The 12,126-nt window shown below is 49.3% G+C and overlaps 1 protein-coding gene across 1 annotated transcript; it reads left to right on the forward strand.

The window, feature by feature from the left end:
- Positions 1 to 28: 28 nt before the first annotated feature.
- Positions 29 to 9,906, forward strand: cog4 (component of oligomeric golgi complex 4). Its single transcript, XM_041267879.1, has 19 exons — positions 29 to 200; positions 674 to 756; positions 1,018 to 1,132; positions 1,580 to 1,754; positions 2,064 to 2,257; positions 2,476 to 2,581; positions 2,847 to 3,004; positions 3,109 to 3,167; positions 3,253 to 3,386; positions 3,674 to 3,792; positions 4,060 to 4,226; positions 4,877 to 5,042; positions 5,518 to 5,580; positions 5,750 to 5,869; positions 6,347 to 6,439; positions 7,216 to 7,299; positions 8,605 to 8,706; positions 9,243 to 9,371; positions 9,598 to 9,906. The coding sequence occupies exons 1-19, from the start codon at positions 66 to 68 to the stop codon at positions 9,730 to 9,732; spliced, it is 2,337 nt and encodes a 778-aa protein (XP_041123813.1). The 5' UTR covers positions 29 to 65; the 3' UTR covers positions 9,733 to 9,906.
- Positions 9,907 to 12,126: the final 2,220 nt, after the last annotated feature.

The following is a 12,126-nucleotide window of genomic DNA, read 5'->3' on the forward strand; positions in this document are numbered from 1 at the left end:
GGTCACGACCGGATTTAAGAATTGTGACCAACCCGGAAGTGACGCGCTGTCTGTGTTGTGGCAAGATGGCAGAGTCCTGCTCTTCCTCTGACAGGACGAGAGTCGCTGCCAGTCTCTGCGCTGTTAGCATGGAATCGATCGAGAAAATAACCGAGCTGGAGGAGCTGGAGCGGGTGTACCAGCAACTCAGTGACGAGGAGGTGAGGGGCAACGCTGCCGGGGTTAGTGCCATAGAGACAGAGACTGGTACCAATGTGTACAGCTGCACGACTACAGCCTGGTTTGGGACATAGTAACTGCTGCGCTGAGGTATTGACTGCAGTATTGTAAACACCAGACAGACCAGGCGGTGCGTTCCCTGTATTGATTATTTGCGATTGGTTATTGAATTACTGTGTGTATTAATCTAGTATTATGAACAATGCTGTGAATAAAAATGCGTGTTTATTGTTACCGCTCTGTGTTCTACTAAGATATCATAGACTGCAGGTGTTCGGTTTCTGTTTGAAATCTGTCTGGGTGTTTAGTTATTATTATCTGTCTCACATCTCTCAACGCTTCGCTCCTCCTGAACACATAGCCTGCCCCCGATTGTCAGACCTCTCCCCAGATTCAGATCTGTCCAGTCCACTGTCAGAGCGCACTGTTCATGGTCGCGTCTGATTGTCCGCAGAGAGGCGTGGAAGCCGAGCTGGAGGCAATCGTGCAGCAGCAGAGCAACATCCAGACCAAGATGATGGCCCTGCAACGAATGGGGTAAGAATGACATCCGAGCACAAAAAACGAGCACTCTGAACGCCAGCCTGAAGATCCATTGTGTTTCTTTTTCAAAGTCATTATTTACACACACGTTTTTTGGGTTTTTTTGTATTTTATTTTTTTTACTTGGAGTTAATATTTGTAAATGTAAACAGTTTTTGGATCTGTGCAGTGTATGGGAAGTATTGCTTTGCATTGGGTATGGCAGTGGACACACATGGCTGACATGTATTCCCTGACTGGCCCTGTGGTTTGCAGGCCAAACCTGCAGCTGATTGAGGGCGACGCCAGCCAGCTGTCTGGGATGATCACCTTCACCTGCAGCCTGGCTGAGAACGTCAGCAGCAAAGTGAGACAGCTGGACCTCGCCAAGGTAGAGTAGGGCAGAGCACTCTGTCGCTGGGCTTCACCTCCCTCCCCCTCCCTCCCTCCCTCCACTCTGTCGCTGGGCTTCACCTCCCCCTCCCTCCCTGTCCTCTTCTTTTGTTCAGTGGCATTTCAGCATCTTTCTGGGAATACACTAGCAGGGAAGTTTAACATGGTGTTTCTGCAGCACTGCATGTGTTGGTGGTGATGCTGCATCAGGGTGAAGGTCAGGTTTGTCCTGATTTGAAAATCTTGAAAGGAAAGGCTTGACGCCGCCTTCGAGAATGGCTTTGGACTATTGATTTGCCTATTGCTACTTTAAAGAAGGATACTAATTACATTATCTAAACATGTTATAGTGCTAATTTACTTCTCCGAGTGGAGAATCCTCTGTAAAGCTTGAATGTTTTGTGTATCGGGATGGCTTCCCTTTGTTCCCTTCTGCCCTGTACAGAACCGTCTCTACCAGGCGATCCAGCGCGCGGATGATATTCTGGACCTGAAGTTCTGTATGGACGGGGTGCAGACGGCACTGCGCAACGAGGACTACGAGCAGGCGGCCGCGCACGTCCACCGCTACCTCTCCCTGGACCAGTCCGTCATCGAGCTGAGCCGGCAGGGGGGAGAGGGTGAGTCCACACTTCTCATCGTTCTTACTGGAAGTGTTGGGAACAGGACTGTTCAATAGTTCATTTCCGAGTCCCTTGTTTGTCAGTCAAGCAATATTTAGGAGATCAGCAATGCTCCTTGTAATTGACCTTCAGGATTTATTAAAAAATGTAATGAAATAGCAGCTCCTGTATCATGTGTTGGAGACCAGTTCTTTTACATGTTGGTTTGTTTGTCTCGTTTCCCCTGAAGCTGAGCTGTTGTCTGTCTCTCATCCTGGGTGCATGTCTCTTTGAATGATTCCTGGTTGTGTTTGTCTGTGTCGACAGGCAGCTTGGTGGATGCAAACCTGTCCCTCCTGCAGGAGGCTGAGCAGAAGCTGAAGGTGATCGTGACGGAGAAGCTGGACCAGGCCATCGAGAAGGGGGACCTGCCCCAGGTGGAGCGCTTCTTCAAGATCTTCCCTCTGCTGGGGCTGCATGAGCAGGGTCTGGGCCGCTTCTCCCAGTACCTCTGCACACAGGTAAGAAGACCAGACAGAGACAGGTAGGAGCTGCAGTCCACTGTACACCACACTGAGATCTTTGCACACACGTGTAGCCCAGTCTCATAATGTTAGAGAGTCTCTCACACAACGCACCCTCCAGTATAACTCACTCCTTGTTATCCCTCTCTGTCTCTCTCCTCTCCTCTCTCTCTCTTGCTCGTTGTCACTCTCTGTGGTTTGTTGTCTTTCTTCAGCTGGCCAGTAAGGCGGAGGAAAACCTGCTGCTGGCCCTGGGGGTGGAGCTGAGTGACCGGAGGGCCTCGCTGGTCTTTGCTGATACCCTCACGCTGCTCTTTGAAGGTATGGTGAAAGGTCAGGGCTAGGATAGACACACTTGCCTGTATAGACACTAAGAGGAAGCACTCCCCTATTATAATCTGCAATTCCGAGAGCCTTGAGAAATGCCCAAACAAACACAATGCTGTAGGTGTAGAATCTGGAATGGTTATGCTGAACTCGGAGTGGAGGACGTTCTAGTCAGTTTTGTCTGAATTGAGTCTGTTGGTATTTGGGATAGAGCAGGCCCCCCCCCAACTGTCTCACCCCGTGCCTGTCTGTCCCGCAGGGATTGCCCGGATTGTGGAGACACACCAGCCCATCGTGGAGACCTACTATGGCCCAGGGCGCCTCTATACCCTCATCAAACACCTGCAGGTAGAGTGCGACCGGCAGGCGGAGAAGGTGGTGGACAAGTTCATCCAGCAGAGGGACTACCACAGGAAGGTAAAGAGGCCTGGGGCTCATACTTGGCTGTGGGAATGTAATTTTAGGAAGTCTGTTTATGGCATAAACACGTGTTTTTTGTTTTTTGTTTTTGCCCCCTGCAGTTCCAGATTGTACAGAACAATATGATGAGAAGTTTAACCACAGAAACACTGGAGCCCAGGTATTGCAGTCCGTGCTGCAGCTGTGTGTTTCCACGTGTTGTTGTGGAGCCCGGTGCCTGAAGCCTGGTGTGTGTTTCTTGACAGGGAGCTAGACCCAATCCTGGCAGAGGTGACCCTAATGAACGCCCGCGCTGAGCTCTACCTGCGTTTCCTGCGGCGACGCGTCACTGCAGACTTCGAGGTGGGGGATGCTATGGCCCCCGAGAGCCTCATTCAAGGTAACGCCAGACAATGTGACCGTCCAATCAAACAGCCCTCCCTGTGCAGAGAGTCTGCACTCGCACAGCCCTCCCTGTGCAGAGAGTCTGCACTCGCACAGCCCTCCCTGTGCAGAGAGTCTGCACTCGCACAGCCCTCCCTGTGCAGAGAGTCTGCACTCGCACAGCCCTCCCTGTGCAGAGAGTCTGCACTCGCACAGCCCTCCCTGTGCAGAGAGTCTGCACTCGCACAGCCCTCCCTGTGCAGAGAGTCTGCACTCACACTGTGTGCAATCCTGTCTCTGCAGAGCACCAGCACTCCCTGGAGAAGATGCTGAATCACTGCCTGCTGAGTAGGAACATGCAGGAGCTCATTGGCTATTACATCACAATGGAGGAGTACTTCATGAGGGAGACTGTGAGCAAGGTATGCGCAGTAACCCTGGAATAGCACCACTGCAGTGAGAGTTGGAAAAGTTGGATACAATGGAAACATTGGTGACATTCAGGAGAGGATTCGGTCTGCAGGATATTCATACTGCACGTCCACAGAGGGTACATCTGCTGCATGTGTTGCATAGAAATACTACTGCCTCAGATTACTGTGTTCCGTGGGTTCAGTTTATCAATGCATAGGGATCTTCTGACCATGCATCTCCTTCTGTTAATCCCGGCTGATTCTCCCTCCTCATAGGCAGTTGCCATGGACACCTATGAGAAGGGTCAGCTGACCTCCAGCATGGTGGACGACTGCTTCTACATTGTGAAGAAGTGCATCGGCCGCGCTCTGTCCAGCTCCAGCATAGACTGCCTGTGCGCCATGATCAACCACTCCACCTGCGTGCTCGAGTCTGACTTCAGGTAGCTCCTTACTGCCGTTGAATAGCTGCCCCCACGCAGTCTGTGTCTGTAGCAGCCTGTATAACACTCTGTCTCTCTCGCTCTCTCTCTCTCTGTCTCTCTCTCTCTCTGTGTATAACTCACTGTCTCTCTCTGTATAACCTTCACTATCTCTCTGTGTATAACCCTCACTTTCTCTCTCTCTCTCTCTGTATAACCCTCACTCACTGTCTCTCCCTCTGTATAACACTGTCTCTGTTTCTGTCTGTGTATACCCCTCACTGTCTCTCTCTGTGTATAAACCTCACTCACTGTCTGTTTCTCAGTGTATAACTCTCTCTGTGTATAACCCTCTCCCTGTCTCTCTCTGTATAACCCTCTCTGTCTCTCTCTCTCTCTCTCTCTCTCTCTCTGTATAACCCTCTGTCTCTATCTTTATAACCCTCCATCTGTCTGTCTCTCTTTATAACCCTTCGTTTGTCTCTCTCTCTCTGTATAACCCTCTGTCTCTCTATCTTTATAACCCTCCATCTGTCTGTCTCTCTCTCTCTCTGTATAACCCTCTGTTTCTCTATCTTTATAATCCTCCATCTGTCTCTCTCTCTCTCTCTGTATAACCCTCTGTCTGTCTCTCTGTCTGTGTAACTCCCGCTCTGTCTCTGTCACTGTAGGGAGGTGCTGTATAACAAGCTGCGGCTGGGGTTCCCAGCCACCACGCTGCAGGATATCCAGAGGGGGGTGAGCAGCGCAGTGAGCCTCATGCAGAGCAGCCTGCAGCAGGGCAAGTTCGACACCAAGGGGATCGAGAGCAGCGAGGAGGCCAAGATATCCTTTCTGGTGAGGGGCAGGGGCAGGGGCAGGGGCAGGGAAGAGGTCTGGGTCCAGAGCCAGGTTTATTCCATGCACAAAGAAAGAAAAAAAAAAAGAGGACCTTGGTTAGCAGTCAGTGTTTTGACTGTAAAGCTTCAATGGGTGTCTAAAAATTACTTTTAAGATAAGAGGGAAGCGAGATTATGGTCCTCATGGTCCGTCTCTCATGTATGAGATTATATAGTGAGTCCTGATAGTCTGTCCCTCGTGGTATGAGATTATATAGTGAGTCCTGGTGGTCTTTCTCTCATGGTGTAAGTGGGAGCAGCTCTTTGGGTAGGTCTGTGAAGATCTAATTGGTGTTTACAGTGACTACCTTCTTCATTAGGAAAGTGGGGTTTCTTGGTGTAGAAATGGTATTTCACTGTTTCTGCTTTGACTAATCCCTCTAGGGCCAGTACTGGAGTGCATGTAGTATTTATGGTTCACTTTCTCTCCTCAGGTGACTCTGAACAACGTGGAGGTGTGCAGCGAGAACATCATGACTCTGAAGAGGAATCTGGAGGTCTGCTTTTAAAACCAGCCAGGACAGAGATCGCTATGCTTACAGTTTAAAATGATCTGTTTGAACATCTTGAGTAAATCTGCTTTGTGTTTGAAGGAATGCCTGCAGGTCCTCTTTTATGTCGCTGTGTGTATAGTGTATTAAAAGTGTCTGTTGGTCTCTCTTGCAGAACGATTGCAGCAGACTGTTCAGCCAGGGCTTTGGAGGAGGAGAGCATGCGCACGCCAAGATTGACAGTGGCCTGTCCGACATGGTGGCAGTGTCCACCAAATTCAAAGACCTGCTGCAGGTGGGAGAGGCGTTGGCTCTGTGTCTGGAGGGAGGGAGGGTCGTGGGCTCTGTGTCTGGAGGGAGGGAGGGTCGTGGGCTCTGTGTCTGGAGGGAGGGAGGGTCGTGGGCTCTGTGTCTGGAGGGAGGGAGGGTCGTGGGCTCTGTGTCTGGAGGGAGGGAGGGTCGTGGGCTCTGTGTCTGGAGGGAGGGAGGGGTGTGGGCTCTGTGTCTGGAGGGAGGGGCGTGGGCTCTGTGTCTGGAGGGAGGGGCGTGGGCTCTGTGTCTGGAGGGAGGGAGGGAGTGGCGTGGGCTTTGTGTCGGGAGGGAGGGAAGGGCATGGGCTCTTTGTCTGGAGGGAGGAAGGGAGGGGCGTGGGGAGGGAGGGGCGGGGCGTGGGCTCTGTTTCGGGAGTTTCGGGATGTCTGGAGGGAGGGGTGTGGGCTCTGTGTCTGATGGGAGGGGCAGGTTTGTGTTCATGGTGCTTGTCTGTGTACAGGAAGGCCTGACTGAGCTGAACAACACAGCCATTAAACCCCAGGTGAAGCCGTGGATCAGCAGCTTCCTGTCAATCTCTCACAACATCGAGGAGGTAAGGGGAGGCACACTGAAACTAGAACTGAAAAAGAGAACTCTTTACAAGTCACCAGTGTGAAGGTAGAAACATTAGAATATGCAAACAAACATTTATATATATAATCGGAGGTAAAAATAACGATGTTTGTGTTTGTCAGGAGTGTCAGGTTCATTAGTATAGTGAAGATTTTATGAACCTTCAGGACTGCTGCACTGAGCTTTCACACCACCAGGTTCAACACATGATACATAAACCGACAGCAAACAAAAATCAATAGATTCCACTTTGCTGGCTGTCTTCTTTTGCAATTTGGTGGGATACAGATTTGCAATAGTCCCTGGATATTTCTGTACTGTAAGATCATTTAAATTCTACACGGTTTCAAAAACCGGTGCTAACATAGAGCTCTACTTCTAGTCTAGCTGTGTGTGTGTGTGGGTGTGGCTGGCTGGCCAGCCACTCTGCAGTCTGACCTTGCTGTGTTTGCAGGAGTTCAGCCTGGCTTTGCTGTGTTGTCTGTGCTCTGTACTGGGTGTGTGTGCTCTCTGTGTTTGCAGGAGTTCAGCCTGGCTTTGCTGTGTTGTCTGTGCTCTGTACTGGGTGTGTGTGCTCTCTGTGTTTGTAGGAGTTCAGCCTGGCTTTGCTGTGTTGTCTGTGCTCTGTACTGGGTGTGTGTGCTCTCTGTGTTTGCAGGAGTTCAGCCTGGCTTTGCTGTGTTGTCTGTGCTCTGTACTGGGTGTGTGTGCTCTCTGTGTTTGCAGGAGTTCAGCCTGGCTTTGCTGTGTTTGCAGGAGGAGTTCAATGAGTACGAAGCCAACGACCCCTGGGTGCAGCAGCTGATCCTGAACCTGGAGCAGCTCATGGGGGAGTTCAAGGTAAGCAGGCTGGCTTTGGGAAGGTAAGACTGGAGGGCACTCGGGCAAGGAGACGAATGGTTCTGCCGTGCTGCCTTTAGTGTGCTTCTGCAGTTTAATATTCAAATAAGAATTGTAAAGCCATTTTGAAATTTAAGTTTCTGGATGTTAAGCACTGAAGTAACTTGCAAAAAATGATGGTGATTAAGTAGATTCAAGAAAATGCACAGAGTCCTTTTCTTCAGTCAGTTGCCAGGTTTATTGAAATATGCAGGGAGTCTGGTCCCAGGTACAGGACAAACAGAATACTCATCATTACAATGTTTGCATGACATTAAATACCCTTCTGTATAGATGGTCCACCTCCCCTTTCTCTGACAGTTAACCAATGGTCAAGGTACAACACATTATTCTGTTAATTTAGTGTGTGTGTGTGTGTGTGTGTGTGTGTGTGTGTGTGTAGTCTAGTGTGACAACCTCTGAACTCGGTGCATTCTTCACACTCCTGGAGAAAAAAGGTCCATAAATCTGCCCCTTTGATCCTAGTGGCATTATCTCTTTTGATCTCTCTGAGAACCTCTGGGTCCAACGCCAGTCCCTGGGAGCCTTTTAGCCCCTTTATGCTTTGCATTCCAAAGTCTTACAGCCTGGCCCCTTCTGGTCCACAGCATTGTTATCTTTTTAGCTTGCAGTCAATGCTGGGCAAGAAACTTGTAGACGCAATGTCTCTATCAATTGTAAGCAGTACATACAATTTGAACCAAACAGTCTGCTATCTGCAATATTAGTCTCTTTTCAGAAAAAAACACCAGTATAGCTCTGCCAGTCCACATGCGTAGCAAACTGCTAATCAATTCTCAGTCCACGTTTTCCAACAAGCACAGTATGATTAGGGTTTTCAGTCTCTTTCTAAAACGAATCCTTTGCAGTGTCACTTGAGACAAAAAAACCCCACCTTTTTCAGTTTTATCTGCCAGTGCTTGTTGACTTGGTGAGATGGGAATCGTTTGGCAGATTCCTTATGGATATGAATTAAACATTGAGGCTGGCACTGCTCAACAGCAAGAGCATTGTGACAGTACAGTCAGCATGTCCTTCTCTGCCTGACACTTCAGAGGCAGGCTGCCAGGTAAACGCATTGCTATGCAGACTGTTGAGATTAGGGTGATCATGTCATATTTCTGTGACTTTCACAAATCTGTATATTTGTATGTTAGACTGTGGATCTTGCTTTATTTCCTTACAGGCTCAGGCAGAATACAAAAGCTGTCTGCGCTCCTTGTCTGTGTGTCTGCTGATTTAATGCTGCCTTGTGCTTCTGTTCAGACAGCCTTATCCTCCGTTATCTATGATAACCTGACCAGTCTGATGACCAGTCTGGTAGCCATTGAGCTGGAGAAAGTAGTCTTCAAATCCACCTTCAGCCGGGTAAGCCTGGGAATACATGTATTCAAATCCACCTTCAGCCGGGTCAGCCTGGGAATACATTTTGCATCGGAATTAACTCATTTTATTTCATAAAGTTGAATGAAACCTGTTGAATAATGTTATGTTAACATATTGAATTACATACTGCTTTGTAGATTTATGTATATTTGAAAAATGACAAATTAAAAAATGTGCCATTCCTAAATCTAACATGAAATACTGTACTACTGTTCTGGCTTGCGGTAGACTTTTGCAATATCATTTTGTAGTTTCTTTGATTATACGATTAAATAAAATATCTAAATTATGTTTATATAGTTTTAAAATTCTCAATCCTAAAATTCTAGGTGATGCAAAGCTTGTGGCCAGAGCTCTACTGTAACAAGGGGGTGCACTTCAGTCCATTTAATGCTTGCTGTCAGCACGGCCTCATTGTAAACAAACAAGGACTCTTTGATCAAGCAGGGTGTTACGAACGATTCCTATGCCAGTTCCCGCTGCTCCCGGTCTAACCCGTGGTGTGTCCCTCTCCCTAGCTGGGCGGGCTGCAGTTCGACAAGGAGCTGCGCTCCCTGGTCGCCTACCTCACCACCGTCACCACCTGGACAATCCGGGACAAGTTTGCACGACTCACCCAGATGGGCACCATCCTGAACCTCGAGAGGGTAAGACTGCACCGCTCGCACTTTATGTTAAATCAACTGTGCATGCAGCGCTTGCATCTGCTGGCAAGTTAGGCTGTGGTTATTCCTCTGTGTGCATCTCAGTCATGATACAGTATAGAGGCTGGCTGCAGTTTGACTGGCGGAGTCAGTCATGATACATTATAGAGGCTGGAGCCATGCTCTGTGCTGGTTGAAGGCTCTCAGCGCTGTCTGTGTGTCTGTGCAGGTGACGGAGATCCTGGACTACTGGGGCCCCAACGCCGGCCCCCTCACCTGGAGGCTCACCCCAGCAGAGGTGAGGCAGGTCCTGGCGCTCCGCATCGACTTCCGTAGCGAGGACATCAAGAGGCTGCGGCTGTAGAGAGGAGGGAGCGGAGTGGAGCAGCCCTGAGGCTAGAGGAGAGGCAGCTCGTGCGAACACAGCAGTGGTTTACCTGTCCACTATGTTTGCAGGGATTATTGCAATAATGGCAGTGCTTTGCACATGTGCAGTGGATTGCTAAGGTCTATAAATAATAATAAAAAATCATCTTTTTATATAGCGTCTTTCATAGTGGACCACCATCACAAAGCGCTTTACAAGATATGAGACTAAATGATGCTAGCTATTAACTAATTAATCTTCAGTGATCATTTTCTTTGTAAGGATCTTTGCAACACGGCAAACCGATGAACCAATCAAATCTATGAACGGAGTAGTTGCTCTGTGCTCTGTGCTCTGTGCTCCTGTGTCCAGTGTGGCACAGCGCTGGTTAATGGACGGGAGCTCTTGTTGGCCAGTAGCAATGAATCTCTGTGATGACATCACAGCCTGGCGGATGAAAGTTTACCCCGCCACTTCGTAGTGACAGGTGGCTCGTACCAGCAAGTCCATCTGAAAAGCAGCAGGGAGATAATTCTCATTAATACAGGAGTGAATATCCCCACTAAAACACCATGCCCTGCACAATACCAGAGTTACACATCCTCATAGAACTGAATATCAACGCAAACACCATGCCCTCGCAATACCAAAGTTACACATCCTCATAGGACTGAATATCACCTCAAACACCATGCCCTCACAATACCAAAGTTACGCATCCTCATAGGATTGAGTATGAGCCTGCCAGGGGGCGCTATACCCCTCAATACAATCCCTCTCCCTGGCCAGGGTCTCCACCCCAGCAGACAGCTCTCCTCTCTCCAGCAGCTGGAAGCTGGGGGTCCAGGCTGGGTTAGCTGCTGAGACCATCCTCTCCCCCTGCCAGTACATCTGCAATGCAGGCAAGGGTGCGGGCAGCTACCCCGGGGTCCTGTGGGTCCACAGCCACTGCGGAGAGGAGAGAGCTCAAAAGAACTCCAAAACAAGCCGCCCCACCCCTCGGCTGCACGGATGAGCGGTAGCAGGATGTGGTCCCTTCTTCCCTGCAGTGTCCCTGGCTTGGAGACGCGCACCCCTGAAGAACAGCTCCCTCCCCCAGTCCAGCTCTGCCGCCTGGTCCAGAAAGCCCAGGATCTCCTGAAGAGACATGCGCCAGGCCTGCCTCCGCTGCGGGCACCGCCCCTTGCCCCCACACAGCCATTGAGCAACGCCAAGACCCACAGGCCCCGAGGCATTGAACACCAGGACGGGCACGGAGCAGAGAGGGCACATCACCAGTGACTCGGGCCCCCGGAATCCCACAGCTCCCCGTGCCTGCACGCAGACACACAGTGAGGGAGAGCACATCTCCCTGCACACAGACACACAGTGACGGACAGCACAGCTCCCTGCACACAGACATACAGTGAGGGACAGTACAGCTCCCTGCACGCAGACACACAGTGAGGGACAGCACAGCTCCATGCACGCAAAAACACAGGGAAAGCACAGACTGCTTCAAATCGCTTTCAAATCAACACGTCCCTGAACTTAAGTCTGCATCGCAGTCACTGCATGTTTCACTGGCTCAGCAAAGAATGCTTTATTCTTCCACACAGTAACACCTAAACTGATAAAGATCTGCTGCTGTCAGCCCACACATTTGTATTGAAGAATGCAAATATTACAGCAACATCATACAAGAAAAATACAAGAACACATATATAGGTTTAACTTGGCATGACAAAGGGAAAAGGAAGCAATTGTATTATTTGATTATTATTTATAACAAGGCAGTGATTCTAGTTCTAGGTGTATTAATGTTTAAATATGTAAAGTGAAAAATCATTTAATCAGGAACAAAGACTTTCCTGGAGTTTACTGAGTTTCTTTTACAGTGTCCAGCTCTCTCCCAGCCTTCCAGGGTCTGTCCTGTAGTGCCCCTGCAGTAGCAGCCCATCAAGGTAACGAGGTTCTGTGAGTGGTGACCCCCAGCGCTGGCCTGACTCAGCCCTGAATTGAATATAGGCAGCCTGCTGTGTGTCTGCTTAAAATAAAGAAAATAAACCCTACTTACAAACACACAAATGATGCAGCCCTCAGTGTCGTACACAAGCAGGCTTCTCTGGAAGAATCAGCTCCTCCTGGGCTGCTGCATCCAGCCATGAACCCTTTGCACAGCTCACAGCAGCCCTCTCATATCTAAGAAGGTGTGCTGGCTAACTGGCAACAGCATTCATCATGAAACACAATTACTAAAACAAAAGCTCCATACAAAACAATCAATGGTGGTATTTTAAATGACAGTGACAAATACTTCTAGTCAAAGTGTGTGCGTTTCTTTTAGTTATACTAAATGACTGTCTTGCCTGCTTACCTACCATATAACCAAACTGGAGTCCCCCCAGACTC

The sequence above is a fragment of the Polyodon spathula genome, chromosome 13 (genome assembly GCF_017654505.1).
Source record: "Polyodon spathula isolate WHYD16114869_AA chromosome 13, ASM1765450v1, whole genome shotgun sequence".
NCBI classification, from domain to species: domain Eukaryota; kingdom Metazoa; phylum Chordata; class Actinopteri; order Acipenseriformes; family Polyodontidae; genus Polyodon; species Polyodon spathula.

What these genes read in the sequence shown, in the direction of transcription:
- cog4 (XM_041267879.1), top strand. Translation starts at nt 66, where the DNA reads ATGGCAGAGTCCTGCTCTTCCTCTGACAGGACGAGAGTCGCTGCCAGT. An exon ending in ACAGAAACACTGGAGCCCAG is followed by an intron (nt 3,168 to 3,252) that starts GTATTGCAGTCC and finishes GTTTCTTGACAG; the next exon opens with GGAGCTAGACCCAATCCTGG. An exon ending in CTCTGAAGAGGAATCTGGAG is followed by an intron (nt 5,581 to 5,749) that starts GTCTGCTTTTAA and finishes TCTCTCTTGCAG; the next exon opens with AACGATTGCAGCAGACTGTT.